The sequence below is a fragment of the Perca flavescens genome, chromosome 6 (genome assembly GCF_004354835.1).
Source record: "Perca flavescens isolate YP-PL-M2 chromosome 6, PFLA_1.0, whole genome shotgun sequence".
Classification (NCBI taxonomy): domain Eukaryota; kingdom Metazoa; phylum Chordata; class Actinopteri; order Perciformes; family Percidae; genus Perca; species Perca flavescens.
Genome location: NC_041336.1, coordinates 17,172,406 through 17,189,464, shown reverse-complemented (window position 1 = coordinate 17,189,464; position 17,059 = coordinate 17,172,406). Strand labels below are relative to the sequence as shown.

Below are 17,059 nucleotides of genomic sequence, written 5' to 3'. Positions count from 1 at the left end.
AGAAAGACCTTTCTCAATGTTCTAGAACCTGGCTGCAGGGATTTTCTCCCATTCAGCCCCAAAAGCATCAGTGAGGTCAGGCTCTGATGTTGGGTGATGAGGCCTCGCTCCCAGTTGGTATTCCAGCACTTCTAAAAAGTGTTGAATGGGGTGGAGTTCAGAGCTCAGTAAAAGCCAGTCAAGTTCTTTGATACAAAACTAAAAAACTTGTTTCTTTTTTGGACATGTGCTTTGTGCACAGGTGTGTTGTATAAAAAAAAAGAGAGTCTTCTTCAAAGCTAAATCTGAGTGGTCATGAGATGATTAAATGCAACGTGAGCACAACACAAAGTATGTAGACAAGTGTGTCCATATACTTTTGGCTATATGGTGTATCTGTGAACTTTCCCTGAAGATGGTCACACAATTTGGTATGTTTCATTCTTCCAATGGCCCTTTTGTCTTTTTTTTATATCAGAAATATGGGTTTATTTAAACCAAATTGACGAAAAATAACATGGATGCATGTACGTTTCATGGAACCCATACAAGATTCTTCACAGGTAAAATTAAGTATTACTTTCATTGCATTTTGGGTGTTATATTCAATTTTATAGCGTTTGAAAAAATGTTTTTAATGGTTTCAAAACATATGACTAAACTTTGGCGTACCAGTCTGTGATCCACTCAACATCCTCTGATCCTAAGTATTAGTCAAACTAATTCATAATTTCTGCTTTGTATTAACTCAAAAATTAGATATTAGGTTTATGGACCATGAATAAAAAAAAAAGGATTGAAATAAGTAAGTTTAAAAAATAAAAACTGTCAAAAGCACTGAAAAAAGCAACAAAATTTTTTTATTTTGACCCACAAGGACAACAAGTTCACAGTTGAGGGGAAGAAAAACACAAGTGTTCAACAAGAGCAATTGCAAGAGGAAATGCTATACAGGAGGAGGATATTTGGAGAAACAGTTAAGTTAACACTGCACAGGTTTCCTGACGATCAGCTAAAGGTCTTTGCTTGAGGAACAGGATGACATTCTTTTTGTCAATGTGATGCCATTGAATGTCATTGAATGCTTGCAATTACAGAAACATTTCAACAGTAGCAAAAAATTATGGAAGTTTGACAGAGCACTACTTCCTGTGAATTCACGCTAAGGACAAAGTAGAACAGATTACATTTTCCTAGTTGTTTGGATTATTTTCCTTAAATTTTCATCTTTCAGCCACACAATAATGTCAAGTTAAAACAGACCTCATATACAGTGGTTTCCTCACATTGGAGAAGATGCAGTTTCCTTTCAGAAATGTTAAATCTATATTCTGAGAGAGGGAGTAATAAACAACTTCCAGATTAGGTTTCTTATGGAAGTCTTCCTTCCCTTGCTAATAAAGTTGTATATACAGGTCACACAACAAAAGTCGGTGGCTCTGGTGTTTCCTCTCTGACCGCAGTGAACTTGTGATTCTGTCCAGTGTCCAACTTTAAATTAGTGTTAAAACAATAGTCAATCAACAGAAAATTGGAACTGGAAACAATTTTTTATAGCCGATTAATAGTTTAAGTCATTAAATACATGCATGCATTGCATCTTCCATGCATGTAAGGCAAGAAATAATCCCAAATCTTTGGTCCCAGCTTCTCAAAAATTAGGATGTGCTGCTGTCATTTCATAGATAATTTTGAACTGTTGGTTTAACATAGCAAGCTGAAGACATCATCTTGGGCTCTGAAATTCTTTTTCTTTACTATTTGATATTTTGACAAAGCATTTATTAAACCATTAACAAATTAATCAATGATGCAAATGTGCTTAATTTAATTTGGGTTATTAAAGTGATGGTTCGGAGTAATTTCATCCTAGGGTCCTTTGCACCATGACCTCGAGCCAAACACCCCCCGATAAGCTTTTTTCACCTGGGTCTAATATTGGGAGAGTTAGCGTACAGTAGCGTTATCAGCTGAATAGCTTAGCGTAGGGGCTAATGGACCCACATTTGTATCTCGTAAATGACACTAATAATGCCGAAATGATACCAAACGTCTACAGTAGTACAATGTACTCATAAAACGATAAATTGGAAAGTCTGTAAGTACACCAGAAGTTTATTTAAATAACAACATATGTTAATGTCAACTCTCTGCTGTTGTTGTTGCTGCTGTAAGACGAGTGCTTAGGGCCGTCTACAAATTACAACACCGAAAAGAGATGCAACAAAAATATATATATTTTTTTTTTTTTTTTTTTTTTTTTTTTGGTCTGTGCATGCTTTTATTAATCAAATGCAGGGTTCAATTATATTTGTGTAGTAATTTTTGTTTTTGTTTTGCAAACAAATTTAAGATGGAAAATGCCAAAATGTTCACCTCACTGTTATACAGTCTTTACGACCAGGAGAAGACAACATCAATCTTTATTTTTTTAATTTAACCAGGTAGACCGTTGAGAACAGGTTCTCATTTGCAACGGCGACCTGGCCAAGAAAAGCATAAGCGTGGAATACAGGAATACAGAATACAAAAGGCTACATAAAGTGCAGATTAAGTAGGCATTACAAAGTCGGTGCAAAGTCTATGTCACAATGATACAATTGTCACAATGATACAATAGCCGAAATCCCAGACGATATCTGGATGACAATATCTTTTTTCTTTTTAACAAAAATATTTTTTAATGTAACTTTTTTTATTTAAGCAAGTGCTGTAGTATAACTAACAGGAGACAAGTAATAACTGAGGTAAGTTTGGAGACATTACCTTATTTAATCATTAAATTAATAAATATTTTTGTTGTATCTCTTTTCGGTGTAGTAATTTGTAGACGGCTCTAAGCACTCGTCTAATGGTGTGTTCTTTTTGTTCACCGAAGTCGATTTACGAGTCGTTTTTAGGAGTTACAAACCGGAAGTTGCAAAAACAACGCCCCCGAGGTCGTATATACGACTCGTCAAGTCGTCTAAACTCAGAGGACCCCGAGTTCGTTTCTCATTTTTCCACACGGATGTGACGTCACACTCGAGCTACTAGTCGCGATTACAAGACAAAAAGAACGCACCATAACTCTTCCAATGTTAGACCCAGGTGAAAAAAGCTTCTGGGGGGGGGTGTTTGGCTCGAGGTCATGGTGCAAAGGGTGAAATTACTCCGAATCATTACTTTAACTTCCTTATACACAAGTTAGTTAGTTAGTTAGTCAGTTAGTCAGTTAGTCAGTTAGTCAGTTAGTTAGTTAGTTAAAAGAAATAACAACTTTCTTCCTTATGTGTGGAAAAATAACCAAAGCAACTAAGTAAAAACTCTGCCTCTGCATGAAATCAAAAATTAGCGCTTATTATTGGTAGCCTAGGTCTATTTATCTTTTAAATAAAAAATGTAAACACAGGAATGTAAGAAACTGTAAGACATGCCTACTGTTATGTTAGTAATTAAAGTAGATAGTGGAGACAGAAATGGGAAATGAATGCTATCCTGACATGTAGACCACTTCATGCCACCCCTGCATAAGTCAGTGCTCCACTTGGGCCACCCCAGACTAAAAAGTGTGGACACACCACTGCACTGTGTAGGCATCCACTGTACCGCAGTGTCGTCCTGCCGCCCTATCCGACAAAGAGAGCTGCAGTACTGCAAAGTGTGAAGGGAGAAAGAGAGAGAGAGGGAGGAGGGGAGGGGAGGGGGGTACCGCACTGTCGTTACGAGTCCAAGTGGAGAAGGCAGGAGGAGAGACGCATTATTGCAGTAGCATACAGTGCCACAGCACTTCACACGGGCGAAACTACCGCACTTCCAACAAGACGCACCTCTGTCTGCGCAGGGAGAAAGCGAGAGAGAGGTGGGGGTGACAGAATCAAAGACGGACAACTGATTTCTCATGACTGGACTTTTTATCCCTTCATTTTGAAATTGCACGCATTTGCAAGTAGCTTAGAAAAGGCAACTCAACAACCAGCCAATCAGTGCTGCGCTGTAGCATCCAGGAGCAGCTCTATAAGGACTCAGCATAGCCCGGAGGAGCTGCATGCAGCCCTGCAGGAATATGAGCATCCGTGGATTTCTCTTGAATGGATTACTAATTTAGAAGTACTTTTCTCTTGAGCTCGCATCGCTTCTCCTTCACTTCCTGCTCTCCAGTCCAGTCCCACAGTGAATTATCGCCCGGCCCGTTTACGTGTGTCGGTATATTGCGGTACTTTGCTGACGACTTACTATATAAATGCATCGCTAGAAGATCGGCTCCACTGCGTCAAGACCCTCTGTCTCTGTTTACTGTTAGCGCGGCACTTCAGTAACTCTGCTTATTGAAAATTTGGACTTTCGTTTGGACCAGTGACTAGAAATTCTCGTCTCGTTTTTTTCTGTTTTCTTGCAGTTTTTTTTTCTCGCGTTGTAGCCTACTTCAGACCCTCCCTCTCCACCTCACAGCCCTCACCCCCTCCCCCGCTGCCCGTGAGTCAGTTCAAACAGCTGCATAGAAGATGTGAGTATTAATGCGGCTTTTCTGCTGCGCTCTTTTCACAATAGCAACATTAAAAATATCTCTGCTCTGGATAAATAGCCTATAGGCTATATAGCCTACTTAAATCAGTTTACATTTCCTTGTATGTTTTCCTTTGTGGGGGGGGTCGAAAACTGAACTGATTTCTTTCAGCTTGATGGATTTTGCTTACGCAAGTGAAATTTTCCGTCACACCATCACTAAATTATGTATTCAGGGGTTGACTGCTGTCACTGTAAAAGTCTTAGGCAGAGTTTAATTGAGTTTTTAAAGATAATTTTACACCATAGATTAAAAATAAAGAATGCGTTTGCTACACTGCATATTGTGAGTCAGAGAGTTTTTAAGGTCATGTTGAGGAACATTCATGTTAAATGAATGATGGTTCACGAGGTTAAGGCATTCTTGTTCCTTATCTGCTAAATTATTTTGTGTATGTGATTTGAATGATTTGAATGAAACTGTCCATCAGGCTGGGTCAGCGGCTGCTCTCCTGAGGAGCTTGTTTGCTCAGTTTTAAACCTCCTGTACCTCCTCTTCCCCCTGCTGGATTAACCCTTTCCCCTTTTCCGCAAATCACTCTCCAGCTTTACCTTTTCTTCTCAGTCTCACCCAACTCTCTGTAATCAATCACAAGCACTTCCCTTTTTTTTTCTCCAGCAAACCTTCTCTCCCATTATTCAGCATATATTCAGTTTTCTCCTTTTTCTACAGTATGTGGTGGCTTTATCTGTCCTCTATAACTATACAGCTTTTTCCTATTAGCTTAAAGTGCTCTCTACATGCTATAAACATGCATCAGTTATCAGTAATATCATATGGTCCTCTTTACTCCAACTTTCCTCTTCCTCCTCCTCGTGCTACTTATCAGGTCTGCCCCAGATGCCGCTGCTCCAGGTGGAGCCCCCGGTGCTCCAGGAGCCCCTGGTGCAGATGGAGCCCCAGGTGGCGCACCTCCTGGCCCACCCAACACTTCCAGCAACCGCAGGCTACAGCAGACACAGGCCCAAGTCGAGGAGGTGAGCTGGACCGGGCCAATCTAGGATTCGAGGACAAAGTTTGATATAACATGCAATGTGTCAATATTAAAGCAGTTTAATCATGAAATATCTGGACTTATTGTATGTGCACAGTCTTTATTCTAGACCATAGACAAACAAGCATGTAAAATGCTTTGTTGTTGCTCTTATGTTCTCTGGAAACATCTGGTTTTCTTATTTGCAAATGGATTGTGACTACTTATTTACTCTCATAGCTTCCTTTCCTTTAACCACGCTTGTCATACTCTTTGTCTCTCCTCCCCACCACTGCCAAATGCTGTCTCATCCTCGCCGCTGTTGGCTAGGTGGTGGATATCATGCGAGTGAATGTGGACAAGGTTTTGGAAAGGGACCAGAAGCTTTCAGAGCTGGATGACAGAGCGGACGCTCTCCAAGCCGGAGCCTCCCAGTTTGAAAGCTGTGCAGCTAAGCTAAAGAACAAGTACTGGTGGAAGAACTGCAAGGTGGGCACATTAGTATGGGTCCATTAAACAGAGTGTTGTTACTGTAAGAAACTTACAATGTATTCTGAGTCTGAATTAATAATATGCCTATATTTGTATGTGGTGCATCAAGATATATATAGAGCTAGTAGTGTCAATAAGATCCTCAGCTCTTTTATTTTACAGCATTGAACAACTGTTCATGCTGATGTGAGCTGAGGCAAACACACAGTGTCTGTTATGGGGATCCTGCCCTCCACTAATCTGTTAATGAGCTGCTGTGGAAGACTGAGCAGATGCTTTGAGGAAAATGGTAAAAAGAAGTCTGTTTGTGTATGATTTTCACTACAGACTCAGAAATACACAAACGATTGCATATTTAAAGCACAACAATTGGAAAGAATCTTAAGGTTTTCAGATATTTAGTTTTGTTAATTTTTTTTTCTTTTCTTTTTGTAGGCATTTGACTCCACACATAGTTCCAGTGTATCTTAAATTCCTTTATAAAAAAGTCCCATTGTAGTAAATGTATTGTTTTCTCATTTCAGATGATGATTATGATGGGTATCATCGGAGTCATTGTGGTTGGAATAATATTCTGTAAGTAGCATTTTGATACAAATATTGATTGGTCAATTGATTCACAGACAGATGCTTTATAGGCTTTTACAAACAGATACAATTATTTTAAAAAGCAGATATGTGTTTTTCTCTCAGCAGCAGAGGAACAGATATACAAAGAAAAGGATCCTCTGTAAATGGCGATTGCTCAAATGGTTTTAGTTAGTCAATATACAATAGTTGATGTGCTGTTCATTTGACAGGAAATTAAGACACAGAGAGACAACACCAACATATTTGTATTTCTGCCCAAACAAGCCCATGTCTGGCCCGCTTACTTCTGCTCTGATTGTGAAATATTCATGACTTCTAATTACAGTAAATGTTTATGATAGTAGTTTTACCAATATTAAAAACAAACCTGTAAATACAATATATAAGGAGAGCTGACTCAGTTGACTGTCCTCTCCTTGTTTTGTTTTAAGTTATGTATTGCCAGATCCATTAGACTAATGACTTCCTCTCTCTCTCTCTCTCTCTCTCTCGATCTCTCCGTCATTCGCAGTGTACTTCTTCTACTGAGCTCAGCCCATCAATACAGATGGATATGGACTTGAGAATGATATGAAAGGGAAGAGAAAAAAAGATACCCAAGCGCCACTCCTCCCCTTTTATCCATCCTCTCCTTCCTCTCTTCACAGTCTTCCATCAAACCATCTTGCACTTAAACTTGACAGTAGTATGTATAGGTGTGTCTGCTCTCTTTGTCCCCCTCTCCCTCCCTTCTTGTTGCTTTCTTCCACTGTTTTAAGTCTCACTCACTCTCTCCTGTCTGCACCTCATGTATTATTGAAGGACGCAGCAGGCGGAGTGAAAGAGGAAGCAAGGAAGGGAAGGAGGGAGAGAGAAAATTCTTGTGACATGGAAACACACGGGGCTAAGCCCTCTGAATGATACCATGGGGGGAGATGTACAATGTACAGAATGTGTGCAGGGAGATTGATCAAGAGTTTGCAGTCCTTTCTACCACAGATATACGCGAAAGCTTGTTGATTTTACCTTTTTTGAGAATCCTACATTTGTAATTGATACTGACATGCCTAACTAACACAATTCTTCTCTCACAACTGCTACCATCATTGCTACTTACTAATACAAGGTCATGTTAGATTAAAATTAGGAACATTTTTGTTGTTGTATGTGCGTGTGTGTGTGTGTGTGTGTGTGTGTGTGTGTGTGTGTGTGTACTGGTGATCCAAAGCATTGTAGCCAGTAGCTTTTTCCGAGTTTAGCTGATAGGCTTTTATTATTAATAACTTTTTTGTTTCATTCCTGCCTAACTTTCTGCAACGTTCAGTAATGACAATGAGAGAAAAAGCGAAAGAGACTGAGTGCGAGCATAAGGAAAGGAAGAAGTGAGTCACGGAAAAGTGTTAAGCATTCTTTCCTGGTATTAATAAGACCAACTTCCTAAATGCTAATTTTGGACTGATAAGCAATTATTGATTAAGTAGTCGTATAACTATGCTTCATTTTACCTTGGCTTTTGTACCACAGGTGGGGGCAAAATAGTAGTGTTATGTGTAGTGGCATAGGGATATGCACAGCAAAACAAACAGACAATAAAAGACAATCTACACGTGAACCGACCAGAGGAAGGTCTCTTAACTCTGACTTGGACAGAGTCACAGCCATAGACAGATGAATGTGGAACATCACATTTATTGTAAAATAAAACTTGTTTTGGAAGTTGTGCAGACAAAGTGTTTGTTTGATTGTTGTTTAAGTTGGCCTGATCTTCAAAAAGCAGGAAAATGGGAGAAAGGACATGATTTAGAAACCCAGAGCCAACTGGCCCTCCCATTCCCATCCCCTTCAGGCACATTAAAACACACTCCCCTGTCACCTGCAGTATGGTAATGGCCAAAATGAGGTGTTTGTTTCTAACTTGCATGGCAAACCGTGTCCATAGTTTTGCCTATTTGTGTGATCTGTGTATCTGCCATTTCTGAATCTAACTGCCGATTGTACATTTTATTTGGTTAGTGGTTTAAACGACTTGTGTATAATGTCTTTCTGTTCTGATAATTACTGCTTATGCAATGCAATGAAATGATGCTCAAGAGTTTGCCAAATGGTGTTCATTTCATTTGCTTTTGAGATAAAACATTCAGAGATGGCAAACAACTGCTACTATAATGAACTGTTATAAACATGTAGTGGATATAACAATAGTACACATAGGTCAGATTATGATCCTTAAAATGTGTTTACAAATTCTTTCAGTTTTTTTTCGGGGGGTTGTTCAATATAAAATATAATATATTTTCCTTTCTTTGGACTGATTTTGAGGGTTGATAAAATTGAGATGCATACATGTAGCAGTTAGTTATAATTATCTGATGATATTGTGCAGCAATATTATTAGGTAATTATCACCATATAAGATATGAGAACGTGTTTTGTGATTTACAACTTGGAAATGCAGTAAACTAATGCAAATGGATTTGCGAAAACAAATGCATGCTTACCACTTTTGCTGATGCCAATAAAGAAACCATCAAAAGAACTGAGTGCTGACCTTTGTTATATTCTGGACACATTGAGCCACATTAGACCTTGTTAGAAAATGTTTTTCTGCAATCTGCTACACTTTTTTTTTTACTATATACAGATTCTTGATTTATTAACGAGAGCTTTAATCAGTTTCCAGATGTACAAGAAATCTACAGATATACAGATGAAGATGAACCTTAAACAATGTTGCTGTGTCACAAAATCCTTCACTGTAAAAAAGTAAATTGCAAAAAGAGTAACAATATGAATATCACACACAAAAACAAGCAATAAAAACAGGCTACATTTAAAGTGCTCATATTATGCTCATTTTCAGGTTCATAATTGTATTTAGAGGTTGTACCATAATAGGTTTATGTGGTTTAATTTTCAAAAAACACATTTTTGTTGTACTGCACATTGCTGCAGCTCCTCTTTTCACCCAGTGTGTTGAGCTCTCTGTTTTAGCTACAGATTGAGACATCTCACTTCTGTACCATCTTTGTTGGGAGTCGCATATGCACAGTAAGTACTGCTAGCTTGTCAGCTGCAGAGCATGAGGGAGTGCCATGCTAGCAGCTAGGCAAGCATTATAACATGTTACTTTGTAACGCACGTTCGTCACGGAAGTAAAGGCTGGACTACAATTGAGCTGTTTGGAGCAGTTTGTGAACAGTGTTTTCTGTTGGAGATGTTAATTTCTCTTTGGGGTGGACTTCACTTTTTAAACCTATAATGTGCACAAAAAGATGTATAACACAATAAAGGAAAGGGGAAAAGCCAAAAAGCACAATATGAGCACTTTCAACAAAATGAAAACAGTGCAACAGAGAAAGCCTTTCCAAAAGTATAACATCTTAAAAGAAATTGGTTCAGTAGAAGCCTAGGAAAGTTAAAAGAACCAGTGATAGCTTCTAATGAAATCAGTAATAATTTACAGACTCATAAATGACACAAAGGAAGTCTCTCTGGGCTCAGATTCAAGTCAGGAGTATCTACTAGATGATTTACCTATATTAAGTTATCTCATGACCTGGTAGAAGAAAAGCCCAGTGATGATCAGGAAACCCAGAACCCACCAATAGGAACCTGAAGAGTGAAATAGACAGAGAACAGTTAAGGGTTTGTATGCAGGGTTGACATTAATTATTAATGCAAACCAACAATCTCAAGACATAAAACATTTCAGTTTTAATGTACTAAATAAACATGATTTATTTTATTGTTCTGTTTCTCTCATAAGCAAAGCATGTTTCCCAAAATGTCAAACTACTCCTTTAAAAATACAGAGTTAAACAACAAACAACAGCGACATTAATACCTGGTTCTGGACTTTCTACCACCAGACTGACTGAGAGAGGAGTGTCCAGGGCCGGGTGGGACACCCTGCAAGTGATCTTAGTTCCAGGGGAGACACTGGAGTGCACAGTGAGGTGAGATGACAAGGAATAAGTCCCATCACCATGCTGCCGATGGCTGGACAGAGAGCCCTGATCTGGAAGCACTGTTGGCTCTGTGTCTGTAGGAGAGAGGGATAACCACTCGATCTGAAAGCCAGAGAATTATGTGAATCAATCAATCAATCTGTGATTCAATTTGTATAACACCTTTCACACAGAGCAGTGCAAGTCATCGTGCTAGGAATTGAATGACACGCTGATTTTAAGACAAATGTACACAGATGATGGAAATGTAATATAAAACCAATAAAATAGATATGAGACAATAACAACAAAAACAGATAAGGGGGAGTAAAATATTTTAAAACATGAATTGAATAAAATAAATGATATAATATATTCAATAATAGCATAATGTAATGTGTTCTCTCCTTCTGGTCCTGGTTAGTACGATACAATACGCTTTATTGTCCCCGGGGGGCAGCACAGTTCTGAATTAATAATAACTGATTTATGACTTTTGTTTGGAGTATACCAGATCGGAGAGCATTGCTACTGTCTGGCCTGCTGGATATAAAAGCATGCAGTAGTCCTTCTGTTGCTCAAGTAGAGAAATGGTTGCACTTGATTAGCAAGCCACCAGCACAGTTACTTTGAGATTTACCTCAATGTAAAAGACTGAAGAACAAATGTAAATGCATATTAGAATTTTGCTAAATCCAAACAAATAAACACATTATTAATTATTAGTTTTTGTTGAGTGTTTGATTACTATATGCAGTATATTTGCTTCATTTAGACTTAGACTTAGATTTATTGAGTAATTTATTTTGCCTTGATTTGTTTAGTTTACTTAGTTACTTAGAGTAGCCCTTCTAAGAACACACTAGTTACAGACCTGAGCATCCAGTGGATAGTATTTAGTGCAGTGACAGCTCAGCGTCTGAGGTGACTCACTCTTCAAAATCAACCTCTCCTCTGAGAGTGAAACATGAGGTGGTTCTGAAACAAAGAGAAACACAGGAAGAACTGAGAGACATTCTGTGGATTTTTCTAAATTGAGAGATTAGGGTGAAACTTACGAATAACGTTGAGATGAATGACCTGCTGGGCATGGAAAAGGTCAATACTGACAGTACAGATGTAGGTCCCCTCATCCACAACCTTCAGCTTGGTCAGAGTCACAGAGGCGTTACCCTCACCTACAACCTGGGCGGCATCCACGCTTGAGCCCCTCCTTTCTGCATGCACTGAAGACAGAAAGTAAAAACAGGAATTGACAAAACAATCTTAACTCAACGTCCACTTTCTCGCTTGTTCTGGAGCTTTTCACCATACTAAGACAGCATTTTGTTCGATATACTTCGCTGAATACTGTGCTATTCTTGTCCTCTCTCATCTGTATGTTTTGTACAGTTTTCTTACATTTAGCCATGGCTCTTAAAAGTAGTCAACAGCCTCAGAGATCGTGGTCTAACAGAAAAATCCAAGAAATTAAATGTTTAATGCCTTTGGACAACCCATTCATTGTGTGATTAAGAGGAATTTGTTCAAAACTAATTGACCGCACAAACTGATGAGACTATTAAATAAATATAATAAATTATAATTACCAACATAATAAAATCAAATAAATAGTATTCATGTTATATGTGTGTAACTTTCACAGTAAAATGTTTGTTTGTCTCAGTTACCTCATACATTTATTAGGTCTTTTGAAACCGCATAATTTTAAATGTTTTGACTTATTCTGATGCATTAACTTTGTGTTAGACCAAAGGTTTACAAGTCTGTATACCCCAAATGTGTAGAGTTAAAGTTTTTTTATGTCCAAACAGCCACTTGGCAAGGCTTCTTTTGTTATTGTGAAATTTGCCAACATTGCCCTGAACTTCTATACCACTAAAGCCAGTAATCTAATCCTCAGAGTTAAAATCCTCCTAAGGATGCTGGATAAACCAGTAGAGACTGGGCACACCTGTTCACACAGCACTTACCCACTGTGCTCCCTTCTACATCATCCAGCCTCGTCTTCATTTCAAGCACTTTCCACCCTTTTCCCCTGTGCTGCAGTCGCCATGCAACTCCGACGTCCTGCGCTAAAGGTATCTCCTGCTGCTTGAAGCCACAGTTTAGGAGAACATCGCCTCTCAGAGGCGCAGTTACAGACTTTATGTGGGAAAACACCAGAAATATCACTGAGGAACAGAAAGTAAAGACAGCAGGAAAAAGCAGTGAGAATGATGTTATCAATGGAAACGATTCAATGAAAAGATGAAATGTGATATCAAACTCTGGCTCTCACCCTCAGTCATAAGGGTTCCAGACTGGCTAAGAGGCAGACCCAGTTTTTTCTGCATGAGGGTTGACTGGTCCTTGTTTACCGTCAAAGTCCGCAGAATCAACGCAGTGCTGAACTCAACTTCCTCCACATTAAGAGAAACCATGAAATAAGCTGGTTCTGAACTTTCCTGGGATCCACGAAGAGAGTAACGGCTTATTTCGCACATCAGCTCCTGTTCATTGCAGTCGGCATGGAGCAACACATGAGCATTGGGGATCTCAGGTGATGACACTGCCAGAGGGATGAGAGTAAGAAGTTTAACACAGGTTGGGCTTATATTACACCAAACTTTATCTGTAGAAAAGGCAGTGAAAACCTTTGGCTTCTAACAGGATGGCATCTGGGTCAGGGATTGAAGGCGGGACAAACGGAGTGAGGGTTTCGAGGGATTCGTCAGGAGCCACTGCAACATCTCTTAAGACAAGAGTGGCTGGAGTTCGTGTGAAGGCTGCGCCACCTCCCATTCCACCCAGTCCAACTCCCTCCTCCACCAGGGTGCAGGAAAGTACCAGATCTGCAACCCCATCACCTAAGAAACAACAACAACAAAATTTTCATCTGGAATGAAGAGTGACATTGTCTTTAACTTTGGTAAAAATTTAAGACAATGTTCTGAGACTTATTTTAGATTGTTTAGTTGGGTTTAATTTAAAAGCAATTGTGGATTTCCAGTGAATGTTTACTTGGGTTTAAAGGGAGTTAATTATTATAACTTTTTTTAATATATATTGAACTGTAAACTTGCCTTTAGACTTATTTCATATTTTGTTCAGCTGACCTCCTATGCACTGCCTAAAATATTCTAGGTTCAACTAGATTCAGCAGTTAATCTGAATCAGTCAACAGAAGTGTGCAAAATGAACATTGTATATTACCTATATTTAGTGGCAATGAATTAAGCCTAAACTCTATCAAACAATGTGAAAAGAAAAAGTTTATAACAGAGCGTGACAATCAACTAGGCCTATATTAGCCTATTTATTTATTATTTATGTCCATCATTCAGTGCTGCAACAATAGCCCAACATTGAGGCCCTTACCACAAACGCCCGTCAGGAAGTATCCAAACAAAATTACTATCATCATTATAGAGTCCAGTTTCCGTGTTTCTTTAAATTCCGAGTGTTATAGTCAAAGTTTAACGTTAAGTAGCCTCAACAAGACAAAGTGGAAACTGCTGCGAACACAAAAGCACCACCGCACTTTCACTTTTGATTTCAACGACTAACAACAGCTCATTGCATCGCTACAGTATTTTACAGCATTTTCTTCATCCCATCCTACAATAGCTGTACATCAATAAATATATAGCCTACTCTAACAGTAAAATCTTGACGTATAGTACAGGAGCTGAGACCCCTTTTCGCTGTCAGGAGCATGCGCGGAATGCAGCAGTGGAAGAGAGAAAGTGAAAGAGTGCAGACAGGAGACAGCAGACGTCCAATGAGAGAGTAGCAGGGAGCGGGTCATAGATAGGCTATATATATAATCATATATATATATATATATATGATGAGGCATTATCATAGACAGTAGGCTATATGCCATTATGGAAACAAGCACCAACGTCCGTATTTCACCGAAATCCCTCGGTAAGATCGTTTTTCATTTTTAATGTAGGCCTAAATTACAAAAGGAAGATGACATTTGTGGTCGGTCAGTATCTTTTGGTCATTCAATTTTCCTTTTATAAACAGGTATTAAAAAACAAAAAAACGAATGGTTGTTTAATTTTCGCCTTAAAATCCAAAATTTGAAAATTTAAATACAAGGCGTTTTTTTTCATGGTCAAAAGGGGACGAGAGAAATTTAAAATATGCTTTGATTTAAATTTTCTATTTCATATAATAAAAAATAAAATCATTAGAAAACAGAAAAAAATGCCTGTTTTTTAATATTCTGAGACCGGATGTTGTCATTTCCAAGGCAACAGCGCCAGTGTACCTACATCCATGCAGTGTACCAGTGTTGCTTTCAGTACAGGCTAAAATGACTTTGGATTCCATACTGTCTGTGTTGGATTCCTACTCTGATGTGATTTTAGACACGGCGAAAAAAATGTGCAGAAATCAATGTGCACATATCACCAGGAAAGTGGGGGTGCAAGAGGATTTTCTGCAAGAAATGTGAGGAGATTTTGCGCTGAAAATGGCTTAAACATGATGTGACCATATGCTGCGTTCCAGGCAACATTAACTCGTGTTTTCACTACCTTCTACCCGTGTAGAACTGTACCACCTAGCACCTAGAACTGTACCTAACTCGTACCAGATCGTTGTAGGCCTACTCCCAGTTACAGTTTTTCACACACACATAAACAACAATGGCGACCCCTGTTGATGCTGTACAGACGCCGGTAATTAACAGTGAGAAATAGAAATAAATATACTTAAATAGGCAACGTAAAAGTAATTCCACGCATTGTAATAAAAATAACACACATACGAGTGTGTACTACTACAGGTTATGTTTATTAAATGAGTATCAGCTAGCGATAGTTAACGTCAACGTTAGAAGCTGCTAGCTAACACTAGCTAGAAGGGTTTGTGGTGATGGCCGGTCACAACGGGCTGATGGCTAGCTGCTAGCTAGCTGCTACTTGAAGAAAACGGCAGCAGCTAATATTATACCCAGCACCAGAGGTCTGATCCCCATGATCTGATCCCGAACCGCCTGTGACTCTCCGCCAGATCAGCAAACTCAACGGCAGCAACAGAAAGTTTGCTGGGAACAGTATTTTGTGAGAAAAGTGACTCTCCCACAAATTGCAACAGAAAATCTGACAAATGTTTGTCTCCTCTATAACATATAAGTACAAGTCCAAGTTGAAAAATACTGAAACACCATTATTTATGCAAATTAGCACATCTTTAATTAGACAATGCCTCAGTCATTTGTATAATTAAACATAAACGTTCAGAATACTTGTAATACAAGATATTATTGTCTTAATGTAAATCATCAACTGGGGAAGTTTAATGGAGATATGTTAGTTAAAATAGTGTCCCTATTCACCTGTAGTGTCTCTTTAACCTAGGCTGCAATGGGAAGCATTACTGATTTCAGTATTTTTCAATACTTTCCACCACTTGGATTTCTTAGGACTTTTTATGTTATAGAGGAGACTTTTATGAGACTAGATCAGTTGAAAGAGTTTCTGTTGCAATTTGTGTGGGGTCATGTTGCATAATGCCGGTACTAAGAGTTGGAGGGAGAGGGGGGTCCGTGTACTTTCTCGTTCATTCAATTTTCATTTCATAAACAGGTATTAAAAAACAAAAAACAAATGGTTATTTGATTTTCGTTTTAAAATACAAAATTTGAAATTGAAATACAAAGTGTTTTTTCCTTTTCATGGCCAAAAGGGGATGGGAGAAATTTAAAATATGCAGTGATTTTCATTTTCTATTTCATATAACAAAAAAAAAAACACTCAAAAATTTCCATTGACATATGTGACCGAGGTCACAGGGCTGGCTAGCTGCTGGCTAGCTGCAGCAGCTAATATTAGAATAAGACTTTATTTGTTTTCTAGCTGCTTCAGATTTAAGGGAAACAAATTCAAACTCAATTGCAAAAGTGTGTAAAATAATGTTTTATCAACCTTATCATCTTTCTGCTCAGTGCTGTACCTCACCTTCATAATTTTATTGTAAGCTGAATAAGGAAGAACTACTATGAGCCAAGTTATTCTTCCTCATTTGTTTTTAGTTGGCTATATTTAGCTCTGGTTTTGTTCAGCATGCCATGTTTTGTTACAGTAACTTAGTAATGAATTATACTACATTCAGTTCTCCTGCATAGTCTTCTTGATCCAGTCCACGTAGTTAGCAACTCTGGAATAGAATCCATATCGTCCCTGCCGTCCACATCCATACCCCCAGTTGACAATTCCAGCAGCCCAGAAACGCCCGTCGTCCCTCAGGGCAAAGGCACCTCCATTATCCCCATGGCAGGAGTCCTTCCCACCTTCAGGTAATCCAGCACAAAACATGTTGTTTGTCAGAATTTGAAAGTTCCTTGTCCTTTCTGACAAAGGGATTGAATTATTGCATGTCTCTTGGTCCACCACAGGGATCTGCACATACTTCAGCTTATTACTGGATTGGCGGTTGTATTCTGCTGTTTGGCCAAAGCCTGACACCAGTCTGAAATAAACAAGTAGAACAGACAGTTATGGAGAACTCAATGGAAAATCAGAGTCTCCAGTCTAAAAGATTCACATGTTGGCA

General features: G+C 38.7%; 2 protein-coding genes across 2 annotated transcripts; one reads left to right on the top strand and one right to left on the bottom strand.

The window, feature by feature from the left end:
• The first annotated feature begins 3,700 nt into the window (after positions 1-3,700).
• On the top strand, positions 3,701-9,090 carry vamp1b (vesicle associated membrane protein 1b). The gene is made up of 5 exons (XM_028581068.1): positions 3,701-4,465; positions 5,355-5,502; positions 5,829-5,987; positions 6,515-6,566; positions 7,093-9,090. Coding segments are annotated over exons 1-5 (378 nt in total). The 5' UTR covers positions 3,701-4,463; the 3' UTR covers positions 7,110-9,090.
• A 612-nt stretch (positions 9,091-9,702) lies between these two features.
• On the bottom strand, positions 9,703-14,255 carry tapbpl (TAP binding protein like). The gene is made up of 8 exons (XM_028581009.1): positions 13,868-14,255; positions 13,144-13,356; positions 12,789-13,058; positions 12,481-12,681; positions 11,566-11,733; positions 11,382-11,485; positions 10,405-10,630; positions 9,703-10,172 (listed from the first exon to the last, which is right to left on the bottom strand). Exons 1-8 carry the CDS (start codon positions 13,911-13,913, stop codon positions 10,105-10,107), a joined length of 1,296 nt encoding a protein of 431 aa, XP_028436810.1. The 5' UTR covers positions 13,914-14,255; the 3' UTR covers positions 9,703-10,104.
• Between the last annotated feature and the right edge of the window lie 2,804 nt (positions 14,256-17,059).